Source organism: Apostichopus japonicus, chromosome 18, assembly GCF_037975245.1.
Source record: "Apostichopus japonicus isolate 1M-3 chromosome 18, ASM3797524v1, whole genome shotgun sequence".
NCBI lineage: Eukaryota > Metazoa > Echinodermata > Holothuroidea > Aspidochirotida > Stichopodidae > Apostichopus > Apostichopus japonicus.
The window spans coordinates 14,722,776-14,739,207 of NC_092578.1; the positions used below are offsets into that span (position 1 = coordinate 14,722,776).

The 16,432-nt window shown below is 39.0% G+C and overlaps 1 protein-coding gene across 2 annotated transcripts; it reads left to right on the forward strand.

Annotated features, from left to right (window-relative positions):
* Positions 1–1,660: 1,660 nt before the first annotated feature.
* On the forward strand, positions 1,661–14,737 carry LOC139958762 (uncharacterized). Of its 2 annotated transcripts, none has more exons than XM_071956089.1 (10): positions 1,661–2,002; positions 3,027–3,093; positions 3,780–3,958; positions 5,151–5,291; positions 6,069–6,249; positions 7,450–7,589; positions 8,149–11,874; positions 12,427–12,520; positions 12,812–12,889; positions 13,502–14,737. In XM_071956089.1, exons 1-10 carry the CDS (start codon positions 1,895–1,897, stop codon positions 13,780–13,782), a joined length of 4,995 nt encoding a protein of 1,664 aa, XP_071812190.1. In that variant the 5' UTR covers positions 1,661–1,894; the 3' UTR covers positions 13,783–14,737. The 2 variants fall into 2 exon arrangements, with proteins under 2 accessions (XP_071812190.1, XP_071812191.1); XM_071956090.1 differs by having other exon boundaries at positions 3,027–3,066.
* Positions 14,738–16,432: the final 1,695 nt, after the last annotated feature.

Sequence of the window (16,432 nt, forward strand, 5' to 3'; positions counted from 1 at the left end):
GGATAAGGATGATGACAGTAAGTACATGATTACCATTCCATTCATAGGTCACCCTTCACTAAATTTCAAGAGATCCTTAACTAAACATTTTAGAGGCGTTAACAAGAAGTGTATTATAGTTTTCAAAACGTTTAAAGTCAGTAATTACTTTTCCTTGAAAGATAAGACCCCCATGGCCCTTAAAGCCAATGTCATCTATTCATTTGAAGGTTCCTGTGATAAGAACCAAACTTACATCGGTAAGACTAAAAGACATCTGGCTACAAGGGTCAAGGAGCACTTATCTGACAAATCTGCAATCTATGAGCATATCACTCACTGTATAGACTGCCGATCAGCTAACATCACCAACTTTAGTGTCATAGACAGCGGCTATACAGACTTTGAAATTAAAATTAAGGAGGCACTGTACATCAAGAAACTTAAACCCGTTTTAAACAATCAACTATTTCAACATGGATCGTCATTTATTCTCAACTTATTTTAGAACCTCCTATATCTTTGAACATACATAGTCATCATTAATACTACAACTTTCGCATGCACTATACATAAGAGATTATTTTATTATCTATTTCCTGACGAGGAAGATGTGAAATCTTCGAAAACGTTTGAATATACATTACTATGACTTTCATCAACTGTTTCGTTTTATTTTGTTCGTTTATCTGGTTCTACAAATGTAAAACTCTTCCTAAATTTTACACTTCTAATCCCTTTCAACTGCATGCCCCAGTCCGTTTACATTGACAACGATACAACATCATAGCACCCAATTGTGATCACACAGGTAGTACCTATTCCGCGAAACCCTGACGGCACAGAAGTTAATCGTATATACCGGTATACTGGTCATACTCTCCCCAGGCCAACTATACATAAGGATTAATAGCAAGCGAATATAATCCATGTCTTTCAGTTACGTCACCCAAGGAATAACCTCGAGAGAAAACCAATCAGTGTGTCAATAGTGTTATAAACTGACTCCATCTTTAGCTCCAGTGCCTTTTAACATGACGACAGCGGCTATCTGATGATGTCTAACCAGAGTTTTCCCTTTCGAGCAAATATCCAAATAAAATAAATAGCTAAATTCGAAATTAAATCTAGGTATTTCGACTTGTGTGAGTGGGCTTATGGACGACGCAGGAAACATCCAACCAAAGGTGACCATGTTTCGTAACATCTATACCTAATCAGAAAGCAAGTTTAGTAATAATTGAGAATAATTGAGAATATTGAGAATGTAAACATGTGATCATGGCGTTGTTAGTTCAAGTTAATTATCGGGGTAGTAATTAAGTGGTAAAAGGTCACTTTTGTGAAGAAAGTCCTATTAAGATAGAGCCTGGGCACGAAAACCGAAAAACTTGATCCACTCTCATTCCAATGCAACCCGCCACCAACCCCCCCCCCCCCCACAACCCCTTATATCGAGACTGTAACAGTATTAAATGATTAAATGCTGAGAAGAGATCTGCACATGGCCCTAATTAAAATGTAGGGAAGAGATCTTACTGCTCAGAAAATAATGAAAGAAAGAGTAACTACAACAATTAGTCAACCGCGCAATCCCCCAATGTTATTACGTAACTTGAAAATTCTAGGCGCATTCTTTAAGTGCACTCAACCTGTTACACTTAATAGTTTACAAGACAGAAACAGTCCATTCGTTTTTGACGTCTCCTAAACGTACTACGTCTTCAGCACGTGGCATTCTGGAACTCACTCCATTTCACCTTCGCCTTCTCGCATGTGCTCTTCTTCTTCTTCTTGTGAGAAGTTTTTCCGTATGTTTGGCGAGGAATTAATCAGTTACAGCAATAAATTGATATCATATATGTTTTAGAGGTGTTTCAGTCATTACCTATACGTCCTCATTTTTGAAAATAAAATGAGGATCTTGGTATATTTCCTTTTCTATGTTCTATTAAGCGAGTGCCATGGCTGGAAGGAGCCACGCCCGAGTGTGAGTCGTTTCTCCAGACGAATGGGAAATCTGGTAAGTGGTCAACTTAAGCCTAGGAAAAATAGTCATCATCTATATTTAACCTTTTCATAATGACGAAAGGTTTCCATGCTAAGTAAAGACGCCGTTTGGCAAACTTATTTGATAAGAAACGTGGTAATATAGATAGCATAAATTACACTTTTATTGCTCTCTAGAGATACTCATTCATATAGCTTTTATGATCAGAAACTTGCTATCATGGTTCACTCCTTAAGATTACGATAAACGATGTAATAACTTGGGCTATAAATCTGTCTGTCTGTTGTACTACAATTTCTGTGACGTTATGACTTTCAATTTCATGCTGTTATACTTATTTTGTTCGTGCATGTGTTCGACGGTGAATAGCATAAAGTGTGTAACTACTCAGAAAGCTATATGGTATATGCTGAGTGTACAGGTGGTCAGACATGCAATGCAAGTGAATGTTTTAGTCTGCTCACGTATTGGGGCTGGGTGGGTTGGGGGGGGGGTAATCATATTACTTGTTTTAGCACCAAAACGCATAAATCAAATTTTGGAAGAGAAATGAAAATTGATATAGGTTTCTCGGTCATTTTTTTGCAAATGACTCTGCTCTAGGTAAAAGGAAAGCATTTGTTCATAACCTTAAAACTTTAAGAATAGCTAAAGAAGCACCAATGTTATACCAAATATGATAAACAGATCACAAAAGTTGCGTTAAATATTATTTTAGACTGCCACCATTAAAGCAGTATAATTCACCTGAAAATGTTAAAGGTCTATTTGACCCTCCTGATCCTTCCCCAGCACCCCCTGCCCTCTCTCACATTGAGAGAACTCTCAAACTCTTCCTTCATAGGGTGGGTATACATGACCATAAGAATGAAACAAGCAATTCAAGTTACGAAACAGCTTCAGTACGTATTGGACCCTACATTTATTCCATTCGAACTCGGTATATCTTCTTAATCAGCACAGATAGTAAAATTTAAATTCAATAAATACATACTCAGAGGCGTACTTTGTTTCGAATTTATCTTTCTCTTTGCAGGTACATTCACTTATCGGCAACAGCGGAAAACTGTTTTTTGGTAATTCAAAAACAATTCAAGATGGAGGTAATATTCATAAGCTAACGCCCTCGCACTATCCCTTGCCCTCCCCGTTCCTTCTCCGTCTTCCCGACACACTATCTATATGCGTTAAACCAGAGAGCTGCTCCTTGGTTAAGAGGAATTTATTTTCATCTCTTTGAAGAACCAGGATATATAATTAATATGTTGATAAATATGTATTGTTAAACACTAGGCTCAGCTTTACTGTCCAACCAAATCATCTCCTCATTTTGACGTCACATTAGCTGCATATTCATAAAATAGTTGAAGTTGTAATGTATTGTGTTAACGCATAATGTTGAACAATGGCGGACAGGCTATAGAAATGTGTTTTGCATACTTTAGATTATGAACATTTGAAAACTGTGGCTGCACGTTCAAGTAATACAGATACAACATTGCATCATAACTAAACATGTCTTTCTCATTGTCCAGGAAATTAACAAGATGTTTTTTATTTCTTTCTTCGTTCTCTTTGAGCGCCTTGCTTGACACCATATCCAACATCCTATCCTTGAATAAATTTCAAAGAATTTACTTTTCGTATATTATGCATTACGACAGATTTATTTAACTACGTGACACTTTGTCATACGAGTTCTCCAACTAAATATCATGTTTTAATTGTTTTTATAGTTTGTAGTTTTAATACGTTCTCATAATTGGTTATTATATATTTCATCCTTCAGGTAATTGCATCTCCGGCTTTCGATGTTACAACGGTACTTGCCTAGATGTAGGTCTAACTTGTGATGGCGTCGGTGATTGTAGCGGAGCCGAAGACGAAGTTGCCAGTTACTGCGGCATTGAACCAGAGGAGAATTTCTTAAGGATAAGAAGATCTGTGGAAGATAACAAAGTATTGAAGGTAAAATAATCCTGAATGATTTTATAATATATCTATACTTGAAATAGTCGTTTTACACACGTTATAGAAATGGATTTGTGTTGATTCCAGTGGAGGATATTTAGGTTGGGTATCGGGATGGCTTTGATGATGGGGTAGGGGAGGGGTGATTTTAAGGCTTGACCAGGACGGTGACAAATGGTTAAATGGTAATCTGCATGGCTAGTAATATTGGTGAGATGGTGAAGATGAGTATGGTGAGTATGGGTCAAACGGGTGAGGTGCCTGGCAAGGATGGTGAGACATTTAGATAAGATGAAGAGGTCCAGGCCATGATGGAGAGGATTACGGATAGTGGGGTTCGTCTGGATGGTGAAAATGGGTCAAACTAGGAAAGTCAATTTTCAGGAGGGCGAGGATCTCAGACGGATAGAGGATCGGGGGGGGGGGATCAGGACGGTGGGGGTTGTGGAGATGGTTAATAATAGTTAGGATGGTGCGTTTGGGTGGAATGGTGTGGATTAGTGGGTTGGTCAGGGTTGTGAGAATAGTCAGATGGTAATATAGTAAGGATTGTTATATGATGACAATGTGCAGGGATGTCAGAATCATTGTCTTGATGGTTAGATGTATGCTAAGGAGGGTGGGAATGGTGATGTCCATGATGGCATGCCGCTCAGACTTTGAGAATGTTGAGAAGAAACGTGGTCAGAATGTTGAGATGGTCGGATGGTGGGGATGACCAGATGGTGAAGATCGTTGCTAGCTAAACTGGTGAGGATAGTCAGAATTCTGGTGGAATGGTATAAGATGGTGATGCTAAGGAGGATGGTATAAGGATAAACAGGATGATGAGGCTGATTTTAATTGTTGGTTAAGTTGGGTAACAGAGCTGTTTAAGTGAACAAATTGTTCAAAATAGAAGCGGAAGTATTGTCACATGGTTGACTAAGAGGTGACCGTTTTGCAACTGTGGAATCTCGTATCAGTGTGTCCAAGTATATAGATGCACGCAATGGCTTAGTAAAATTGACATATAATCATATAAATATTTACATATATTTAATCTTATCTGCTTATATTCATTTTTTGGGTTGGATTGTTACGTAATTCTAACCATAAAGCATAAATCGGTTAGGACTACGACGTTAATAAATTGTTTGTGATTATTGGCTCTAATAACTAAAATAGTGTAAATGCTATCATTTATCAGGAAACTTGGAACCGAATCGGCATGCACCCAGAATCAAGACAAGCCATCTGCAGTAACGTTCAGTTCTGGTGTCCTTCGAATTACAAATGTATTTCAATAACCAAGGTCTGTGACGGTCACAACGATTGTACACAAAGGGAGGTGAGAAAAAACTTTCACAACTAGTTTCCTTGTAAATTCTTTCACATTTTTACATAATTTTGAGGCAGATGATATATGATAACTGTCGTAGATTTGCAGCACTTCATTGATTGCTCTACAACCAATATGGAGCTTTATAACAAGACTGGTGGCGTTCTCTAATTCCAAAAAGGGTGTAGTCTTATCCATTTTCCCTCCCTGTTCCCTTCACCCCATCCCACTCGCAAATTCCAAATATTACACTAGCATCTAATCATGTCAAATTCCTTTAACCATCTCACGTTCCCATAAGTGCCATTTTCGTGATCATGTGAAATAGGACCTAGGAGAGCATGCAGGGTATTTGTACTTTCCGTCTGCAGTGCAAAGAAAATCATGTATAGTTATTGTAGTGCGCATGCTTTGGTCGCTTTGGTCTGCGTTAAGGGACCGAACTGGCTTCTTCCAAAAACTTCAAAAAGGGTTGCAGTAACAAAGACCCCTACATTGAATATGAACAACTAACTAACATTGACCTTCGCCACGCACTACAATGACATGTGTTTTTATACAAATACAGTTCTAGATGTGAATACCTTGGGGTTGTTTGCAACGACTTCAACTGTCACGTGATCTAGTACAGCATTTACGATCGGTAGAAGATGACCGTTTTAGATGCAACCTCTTTTGCGGTTTTGTGGAAGGTTTCTTCAAATAAACATATAAGAGTTGGCATTATAATTAGTCATATGATCTATATTGTTATCGATGTTGTTGTTGTTGTTGATGTGTTTGCAGGATGAAGAGAATTGTCCATTTGTTACGTGTCCAGACGGATATGAAAGATGCAGTGGCGGGAAATGCATTCCATTTTACTGGATTTGTGACGAGATCCGTGACTGCCCGTCGGGTTTTGATGAAACCAATTTCGACTGTGCCACTCGAAGTTGCAAGGTCGGCCAATTTAGGTGTACCACAGGTAAGAGATTACAAGTTCAGGATTTTTGTGTTGGATTTAGAAAGTTTTCGAATATTTTAAGATTGGAATTTCACAAGTTATACCTCGATTGTTAAAGTAACGCTACATTTCAAACTAAAGTGGGAGCAGGAGGAGGAGGGGGGGGGGGGGCGTTTGCATGTTTTTCAATGTGCTGTCTTGATATCAAAATTTCAGAATCAAACAACATCTTTACGAATAAAAAGTGATAATAACTCTGGAAACTATTAGTCTGTTCACTTTGATCAAAAGTAATATTACAAGGTTACAATTGTATTTACAAGTTAGAGGGTTTGACGTATCGTTAGAGGACCTGACCTTATGCTCAAACAGCGAGTTAGTTTTCCGTTGTCCAGTATTTTTTTCAGTATCACAGTTATGTAAAAATTACGTTAACAAAAAACCTACACATGATTGTTTTGCATCGTATTGTAAGGAACCGTGAAATTTGCAAAATGTGGGATTACTGTCACAAGAGGATGGGGGGGGGGGGGTCGGGAACCCCCCTCCGACCGCCTGGCTGCGTTGTTAGCTGTGTTTACTACATGAGCAATGTTTCAGTTACAAGCGTTCTAACCAGGGATTTCTACTAGTTTTATAACTTTTTATGTTAAAATAATTTAGTAAGCTATAGGGCGTTCCTTAGAAGTGAAGTAAGCTTAGCTCGAACGAAACAATTTATTCACCTCAACACCCAGACGGAGGGTGCTCACACCAATTTTAAAATTACTTTTTTCTTGTATATTGGTGATGAATTGTATTACTTTCGATATTTTAATAGTTGGCTTAGCACACATTATAACTGCAGTTAGGCATATATTTAAGAACAAATCCGAAAGAAAATACATTTCCATGAACAACGGACATTACGTATTTTTCACCGAAACATAACCTTAACAAACAGCAACATCTCCATATTGATATTTACAAGGATAGGTGTCGATTATTGGGTTCTTTGCATGTGAAGGTCTAGTCGAAGAAGCAGAAACGATCTGTGTGATAATGGTCACATCTACATGGGACCATATTCAAACGCTATAGTACAACTCGTATCACGTCATATACCACGTTTGGAAGCAGTCGTAGTGCTGTGAAGCGGGACTTGAATGTAAAGTATAGCATAAAATTATCCCTACCTATTAACAGATCAGTCCATTATATCTTTTCGTCATCTCATTACAGGCGCCTGTCTTCCAGGACACTTCCGATGTGACGGACAGTTCGACTGTCAAAGTGGGGAGGATGAAAACATCTGTGATTTGGATGCCCAATGTGACGGAAATGGGTTTCTTTGTACAGACGGGTCGGCGTGCATTTCTGAGGTAAAGTTTTACAAATTAATTTACTATAGGGTGGCTATAGCGTTACGTGACGTCTGGTTGCCGCAGTAAACCATTTTACACCGTGGAAGGCGGGAAAGCGATGGTGGGAAACAGACGATGGAGGGGAAAGAGTGGGTATTGGGGCTGGGATGTGGGAAGGGTAATAAATGTGGTGGGAGAAGAGTGGGTGGGACGGGAAGAAGACAGCAGTTTATACTGAACATGATAAATCCGGGTATTATGGCAATTAACCACCGCTCGCCTGCAGGCTTAAATACAGAAGCATTACACCTCAGAGAAGCAGATGGGGTGGGGAAAGGAGTGAATGGATTGAATTGGAGATATGCAGATGTGAAAATTGTGTAGTATCGCTATCGTGTGACCAAATGTAAAGTTAGACCTCTTATTATAAGTTTATAAGATAATTTAATTGTTCGTGCAAGCCATTAGTCAGTGATTCAGTCGTAGACAGTTTTTAATTTGTAGATGGAATAAGATATTACCTCTCTATATATATATTTTTTACATATTTTTTTTTTTCATTGCTTTCTTCATAAAGATGGGCATCTGCGACGGACTGTCCCAATGCACCGACGGTTCTGACGAATTTCATTGCGAAGTACCCTTAACAACAGCTGAAAGTTCATCCTGTCCAGTCCTCTGTAAGATTGGATCATATATGCATTGTTTACCGCAGAACAAAAAATGTGATAAAACAGTGAACTGTTGGGATGGCTCCGATGAAGAAGATTGTCCGACGACTGCAAATCTACCTACCACGACCACCACAACACCAACGACAACTACATTTTGTGATGATGGGTTTTTCATCTGTGTAATTGGAACATATTCATATTGTTTATCGAACAGTAAATTATGTGATCAGGAACAGAATTGCGACAACGGTGACGACGAAAAAGGATGTACACCACCACCACAGTCGATCACAACCACCACTCTACCAACCACCACTCTCCCAACCACCACTCTTCCATCCACTACGACTATACCACCAACAACATTCGTGTGCAGTGATGGTTTTTTTATTTGTGTAGTTGGTACATACACCTATTGTTTACCGAACAGTAAATTATGTGATCAGGAACAGAATTGCGACAACGGTGACGACGAAAAAGGATGTACACCACCTCCACAGTCGATCACAACCACCACTCTTCCAACCACCACTCTTCCAACCACCACTCTTCCAACCACTACTCTCCCAACCACTACTCTCCCAACCACTACTACGACTATACCATCAACAACATCCGTGTGCAGTGATGGGTTTTTTATTTGTGTAATTGGTACATACACATATTGTTTACCGAACAGTAAATTATGTGATCAGGAACAGAATTGCGACAACGGTGACGACGAAAAAGGATGTACACCACCACCACAGTCGATCACAACCACCATTCTACCAACCACCACTCTTCCAACCACTACTCTGCCAACCACTACTACGACTATACCACCAACAACATCCGTGTGCAGTGATGGGTTTTTTATTTGTGTAATTGGTACATACACATATTGTTTACCGAACAGTAAATTATGTGATCAGGAACAGAATTGCGACAACGGTGACGACGAAAAAGGATGTACACCACCACCACAGTCGATCACAACCACCACTCTACCAACCACCACTCTTCCAACCACTACTCTTCCAACCACTACTCTACCAACCACTACTACGACTATACCACCAACAACATCCGTGTGCAGTGATGGGTTTTTTATTTGTGTAATTGGTACATACACCTATTGCTTACCGAACAGTAAATTATGTGATCAGGTACAGAATTGCGACAACGGTGACGACGAAAAAGGATGTACACCACCACCACAGTCGATCACAACCACCACTCTACCAACCACCACTCTTCCAACCACTACTCTTCCAACCACTACTCTTCCAACCACTACTCTACCAACCACTACTCTACCAACCACTACTACGACTATACCACCAACAACATCCTTGTGCAGTGATGGGTTTTTTATTTGTGTAATTGGTACATACACATATTGTTTACCGAACAGTAAATTATGTGATCAGGAACAGAATTGCGACAACGGTGACGACGAAAAAGGATGTACACCACCACCACAGTCGATCACAACCACCACTCTACCAACCACCACTCTTCCAACCACTACTCTTCCAACCACTACTCTACCAACCACTACTACGACTATACCACCAACAACATCCGTGTGCAGTGATGGGTTTTTTATTTGTGTAATTGGTACATACACATATTGTTTACCGAACAGTAAATTATGTGATCAGGAACAGAATTGCGACAACGGTGACGACGAAAAAGGATGTACACCACCACCACAGTCGATACCACCCACAACGACCACTTTGCCAACCACCACTCTTCCAACCACTACTCTTCCAACCACCACTCTTCCATCCACTACGACTACACCACCAACAACATCCGTGTGCAGTGATGGGTTTTTTATTTGTGTAATTGGAACATACACATATTGTTTACCGAACAGTAAACTATGTGATCAGGAACAGAATTGCGACAACGGTGACGACGAAAAAGGATGTACACCACCACCACAGTCGATCACAACCACCACTCTACCAACCACTACTCTACCAACCACCACTCTTCCAACCACTACTCTTCCAACCACCACTCTTCCAACCACTACTACGACTTTATCACCAACAACATCTGTGTGTGATGATGGTTTTTTTATTTGTGTAATTGGAACATACACATATTGTTTACCGAACAGTAAATTATGTGATCAGGAACAGAATTGCGACAACGGTGACGACGAAAAAGGATGTACACCACCACCACAGTCGATTACCACCACCACTCTACCAACCACCACTCTACCAACCACCACTCTGCCAACCACTACTCTTCCAACCACTACTCTTCCAACCACTACTACGACTATACCACCAACAACATCCGTGTGTGATGATGGGTTTTTTATTTGTGTGATTGGAACATACACCTATTGTTTACCGAACAGTAAATTATGTGATCAGGAACAGAATTGCGACAACGGTGACGATGAGAGGGATTGTCCAACCACACTAACATCTATTCCACCCACAACAACCGTTTTGCCAACCACAACATTACACCCAACAACAACTGCAGTGTGTGGTGATGGGTTTTTCATTTGTCTAATTGGTACATACACATATTGTTTACCGAACAAAAAATTATGTGACCAGGAACAGGATTGCGACAACGGTGACGACGAAAAAGATTGTCCAACCACACCAGCAACCAACCCTCCTGTGACAACCACGTTGCCACCCACAACTGTACTGCCTACAACTACATCAGTTTGTACAGATGGCTTTTTCATGTGTGTGATTAATACATTTAAATACTGCTTACCGAATAGTAAAAAATGTGACCTCGTACAGAATTGCGACAATGGTGAAGATGAAAAAGGATGTGCAACAACATCTTTTCCTACCACGATGTTGACATCACCTTGCGGAGAAGATATCGTCTGTCGAGTAGAGAGCTTCCTTTACTGTTTACCACAAACTAAACGATGCAACGGGAAAATGGATTGTCCTGACAGATCCGACGAAGAGAACTGTGTAACAACGGCTCCTTCGAGATCCACCACGGTCACTACCGGATCCATCTGCGACTTTTTCACATGCCAAGGGAATGGTCAATGTGTGGACATGGTAGATATATGTAATGGTGTTGAAGACTGTCCATCAGGAGAAGATGAGGATGGCTGTCCCACACCTGTGCCATGCGTCTTCGGACAATTTGAATGTAATGACGGCACGTGCATCCCTGTCTCACTTGCATGTGACGGAACCGCACACTGCCCTTTCTCGGAAGATGAGCTGAATTGCCCGCAAGAGAATTGTCCGAGTAAATTCCGTTGTAAGAGCAACGATGGTTGTCTTCAAGAGATTGCATGGTGCGATGGAGTCGATCAATGCGAAGATGGCTCTGATGAAGAGAACTGTGGTTCATGCGGTGCTGGCCAATTTGCTTGTTCCGCTTTTGGAATGTGTATAGAACGTTCGAAAGTTTGTGATGGTCGACCGGATTGTCCAGGACCCACTGACGAGGAGGACTGTACGGCAATTGAGCCGTGCGTTGGATTCTTCGATTGCCAGAATGGGTATTGCATTGATATATCGAGTGTCTGTGATGACGTCATGGATTGTCACAATGGTTTTGACGAGAATGATTGCGAGGGGAAGAGAGGAGAGTCTGTGGAGGATGAGAAAGATACATGTCAACACTATTGGGTAAATTCATGTGTTTCGATGTTGATCTATGTTAATTCAAAAGGAATTTACTCCATTTTAATTATTCTTCTCCCATTGATATGCATGTGTTTTATTGTATATCTATGTTTGTGTCATTGCTTTAAATTTTTTCGACTAGTCAACGATAGACCCAAACGGAAGGTAAGGAAGCATTTTTACTAGAAAGGTCGGAAAAACACATTATGCTTGGATGTTAAGGGTTTCATTTTATCTCGTAGGTTTTTTATTTATTTTTATTTCTAAGAGTACCCGATAAAATTCTGATTTGCGAAATGTTATCATTCTGGAAATCGTATGTGACATTTTTTTAAGGATTAGACTGAAAAGACACCAGATCAAAAAACATCAATGACATTTTTAGTTTAATATCGGCCTGTTCCATTTGAATGACGTCTATGAACTAATGGGTTTTCAGTTTTATCTTCGCTATCAGACGAACGTGAAAAGTAAGAAAAGATGCAAAACTTTTCAGTGATGACCTTTGACATTTGACCTTTTGACCTTACTTTGCATAATTTGTTTTGTTTTCAGTGTAACAATCGATGTCTAGGTTTAACCCAGATTTGCGAAGGTCGTCTGGATTGTGGTGTAGACTTATCAACTTCATGTGGCTTCCGCCAAAACGGTAAACCTATTTTCTCTTACTTTTATACTTTTTTTCAGATGCAATTCGTCCGATTTTAGTCATAACAAAGAAATATAAAGCTATTCATTTGATCTTTTATCACTATAGGAACTTCAAAAACGGATTTCCTTCTGCATCTGATTGATCTTGTTTAGGTTATTAACAAACATTCATTAATTCCTTTACCTTTCTTTAACTCTCATTCAATTGGTTATTGTAGTTGTTCTGTGCAAACACGTTACCATTTCTTTCCTTCCTTTTCTAATATCTTCTTGTCTTTTATGATTACAGAGGAAACTGACAAAGAAACACTGGACGAATTATTGCTTGAACTTTCAAACTCACTGGAATCTGTGAAGAGGCAGAAAAGTAAGGATGATATTATAAAAGGCAATTAGAATTAACCGGAAGTATAAACAGAATAATGATCACCCATTTTTAAGCTTCCATCAAATAATTTGATCTCACGTACAAGTCATTTCTCTTTTCATTCTAATCTTAAAACTTCTGTGTTTTAAAATATCTCAATATCTAGAAATGCATCAAATCATAACGACGAAATTATTTCCATTACAAACATTTTGACGGTGAAATATGAGCAGATGTGACGTGTAATTTCTCGTGTTAATATAAATTCTTTCGTTTTGAAAATTTAATTCAATGACGCCTTAATAGTTAAATAAGATAAGTTAATTGAAGTCTTTACTTTACATCTACAAACTATATTACAACAGAAGAGAAAATTAATTAGAATTGTGGTTTGCTTTGCAATTAATTTAAAATAGTTTGCAATTAGTGGCATTCCTAAACACATGGAGTTCTCTACTAGCTCCCTGTGTAAAATATCTACGGATAAAAAAAATCGTTTCACATTCAATTTGCTGAATTTACGACGCCGTTCTTCTTTTCTTGTCTCTCTACAAATGGGTGGATATTGTTTGATTCCTTAATAATTTTATGTGCAATATTTGGTCTATAAAGGTAACACTCAGAAGATGACGAAAAAGTTGGCAAAGCAAGTGGCCGATGAAGTTAGCATTCGACTTCAAACCCAAAGAGACGATGACGACCAGAAAGAGAAAGGGAACAATATTGAAAAGAAGGGTGACGAAGTTAGTGACGTAAGAGGGGAGACTCCCGGCCACCTGTCTGACGTAATCGCCAAGAAAATAGAGATGACGCAACCACGGGGGGATAAAGAGACACTAAGAAGACAACTGAATCTTAAAAACTTGTTGGAGAAACGTTTTGACGGAAAATGAAAATGGTGTCTTGTTCATAATTATAATACTTTAGAAGATGTTTCCATCTTTGCCGACAAATTGTTCTACGAAGGAGTGTTCCAGTTTGAAGGAATTCATTAATTTTTAATCTAAATTTAGCTATTGAAATTAGTTACTTGAATTCATTGAATTTTATTTAAAATTTTATTTAAACTTTTAATTGATAGATTCATTTTTTAATACTGAAATAATTTGGATCGAAAAAAATTACTTTATATCGTAGGCTAGCTTGTCAAAAGTTTTGTTAAATTTAATAAGCATACCGTATATGTTGGTGGTGGGTGTGGGGGGGGGGAGTGGAGGGTTGTATCGGGGAATGAAACCCTGTTAGCTGGTTAGTCCTTCAATGAATTAATTTGACATAATTGGCACTCTAAAATTTTACAAATGACGGCGGTCTTTTCGGTAGTTGTTCATATGAACATGAGGAAAAGTGCCTATTTTAGTTTAAATAGCTCATTCACATTAAGAATGATATATGTTTCATGCACTATACTTTAAGGGTGGTCGCTCATCCTGAGGTATGAAGTCACAACGTATGAACGTCACGAAGTTTCATTTTACGACATTGGAATCTTTAAAAATGTGTTTCTGCACAATCGATCGTTATATTGACCTGTAACGACAAAAAAAGGTCAACACGGTTTGATGATGATGATATCAAGAAATCGTTCATGAATTAATATCTATTTTGATTGCCCGATACAATGCAGAAATATCTTTATCACTTCACACTCTCTTAGTCCCTTTCAATGAAGGGCAGGGGTTGGGAAAAGAAATACAGATAAGGGTGGCAGTTAATTGGGTTGGACAAGCAGTTGTTGACTTATGCGATGATCACGTTCCTTTCAAAAATTATGCAAATAAGTTAAAGCATCGTTTTATTTATGTAGTATCGCATAAATTGAAATAAATTTCGGAGTTAAATACATGATCCTCTGCAATATTTGTGATATCATTTGTTGAAAGTATCTCGATATGGAACGCCCTCTCACTCAAGTAATCCGTTCAAGCAAGACGTTCATGCATCAGTAGAATTGCGTACATTAGTTTTAATCCAGTGATCAAACCAATGTAGGCCTACGATTGTAAGTTTGGATAGCTCAGAGTGTTGACTGTTGATTTCTTATAACTTTAATGTGCATGTACTGCACACAACAATTCCTTCAATGGCAAGGAAACTTGTCTTATGACGTAATCCGAGGGAAGGAAAGAAGGCTATAGTTTAGGGGGTGGGAGGGGGGGGGCGACAAAATCTAGTTTTGAATAGAATGATCCCCAAATTAATTGGTGAACGGATCATATAGCCTAAGTATAATACTACATTGTGTAATTGTGCAGGCGGAAAAAGGTACCATTTTCGGTTCATCTTCAACTTTAAATGACCACATAGGATCCTATATAGGGAATTCCATCCGCAATGAAACAGTTTAGTCCCTTTTCATCCCCTATCTCTTTTAAACAGATCTTCCCAGACCCTGTGATATGCAAAACTGTGAGCTTACATTGTGCTTGGTAAGCACGCACCTGCAAGCGTGCAAACAACACTTATAGTTCGATCAGTGTATCAGTCCGATCCCGGCATACGATCCATCAAAGCGTGCGTCCCACTATAGGCCGCCTACTTGTACCCCGTTCCGGTGTAGCAGACTAGCAATTCACACATGTCGCATATATCCCATATTCAGTACATACTGTCCTAGTCCCCCTGTTTATACTGGATTTACCACCAGTACATAATTGCCAAATCTTACCCACTATGTGTCGAGGAAATTTGGCTACAAAGAAGTTTGAACTCCATTAAGTTCGTAATCTTTTACCTCTGCAATTATTATTATTTTTTTTTTGTAGCTGCTGCCTGCCCTATCCCGTACCCGCCCTCCGTGAATTGGGGATTACGTTAGATCTCTCCAACTGTAAAGATGACTATGAACGCAATTGTAGTGGCCGAATACAACATGCAACATATACGGAGGATAAAATAGCAGCAATCACAACATAAACATTCTTTTTTTGTTCCTCCTATTTTTTCCTCCTATTTTTTTTTGTAGCATCGCACAACTTCTCATTTATTTCCTGTAACAACTAATAATGTATGCATCTGCTTTAATATTTGATAAAATGAACTTAGCTGCCTTTTGAATGTCGAATTGCCAAAATTTTATGCGGGACAAAATATACTATGAAGTATTTGCGGACATTTTTTACCAGGACATTTCGTCCGGCCGTGCTATATTTGCCGTGAGGTGGGGACACAATTTTCAGCAGATAATGTCTGACCGGACTAAATGTGCTGGTACTGAGTGTTTCCCCCGGACACTTTGTACAGGGGACACTGTACTGTCCATCCTTATCAATTTCTATGGTACTGTCACATCGGCCCCGTGTGGCTAGACTTTGGGGTTTGGTTGCGTGTGCGCAAGTGCGTGTCTTTTTCTTCAAGTAAGAGTAAAACACGGCAACCATTGCAAAGTCAGTCAGATGATTTCACAATGATAGGATAGATAGGATAATATATTATCTATTGAATTCAGAAATATATGGCTCTATAGGATTAACTATAAGTGATTAACTAACAGATATCGCTATCACTCATATACTTAAAACTCACTGCATTTATTTCTAATTA

Excerpts from the sequence above, each read along its gene's own strand:
- LOC139958762 (XM_071956089.1), top strand. The coding sequence starts at position 1,895 with ATGAGGATCTTGGTATATTTCCTTTTCTATGTTCTATTAAGCGAGTGC. Across the intron at positions 3,959-5,150 it reads AAGATAACAAAGTATTGAAG|GAAACTTGGAACCGAATCGG; the intron begins GTAAAATAATCC and ends ATCATTTATCAG. Across the intron at positions 5,292-6,068 it reads ACGATTGTACACAAAGGGAG|GATGAAGAGAATTGTCCATT; the intron begins GTGAGAAAAAAC and ends ATGTGTTTGCAG.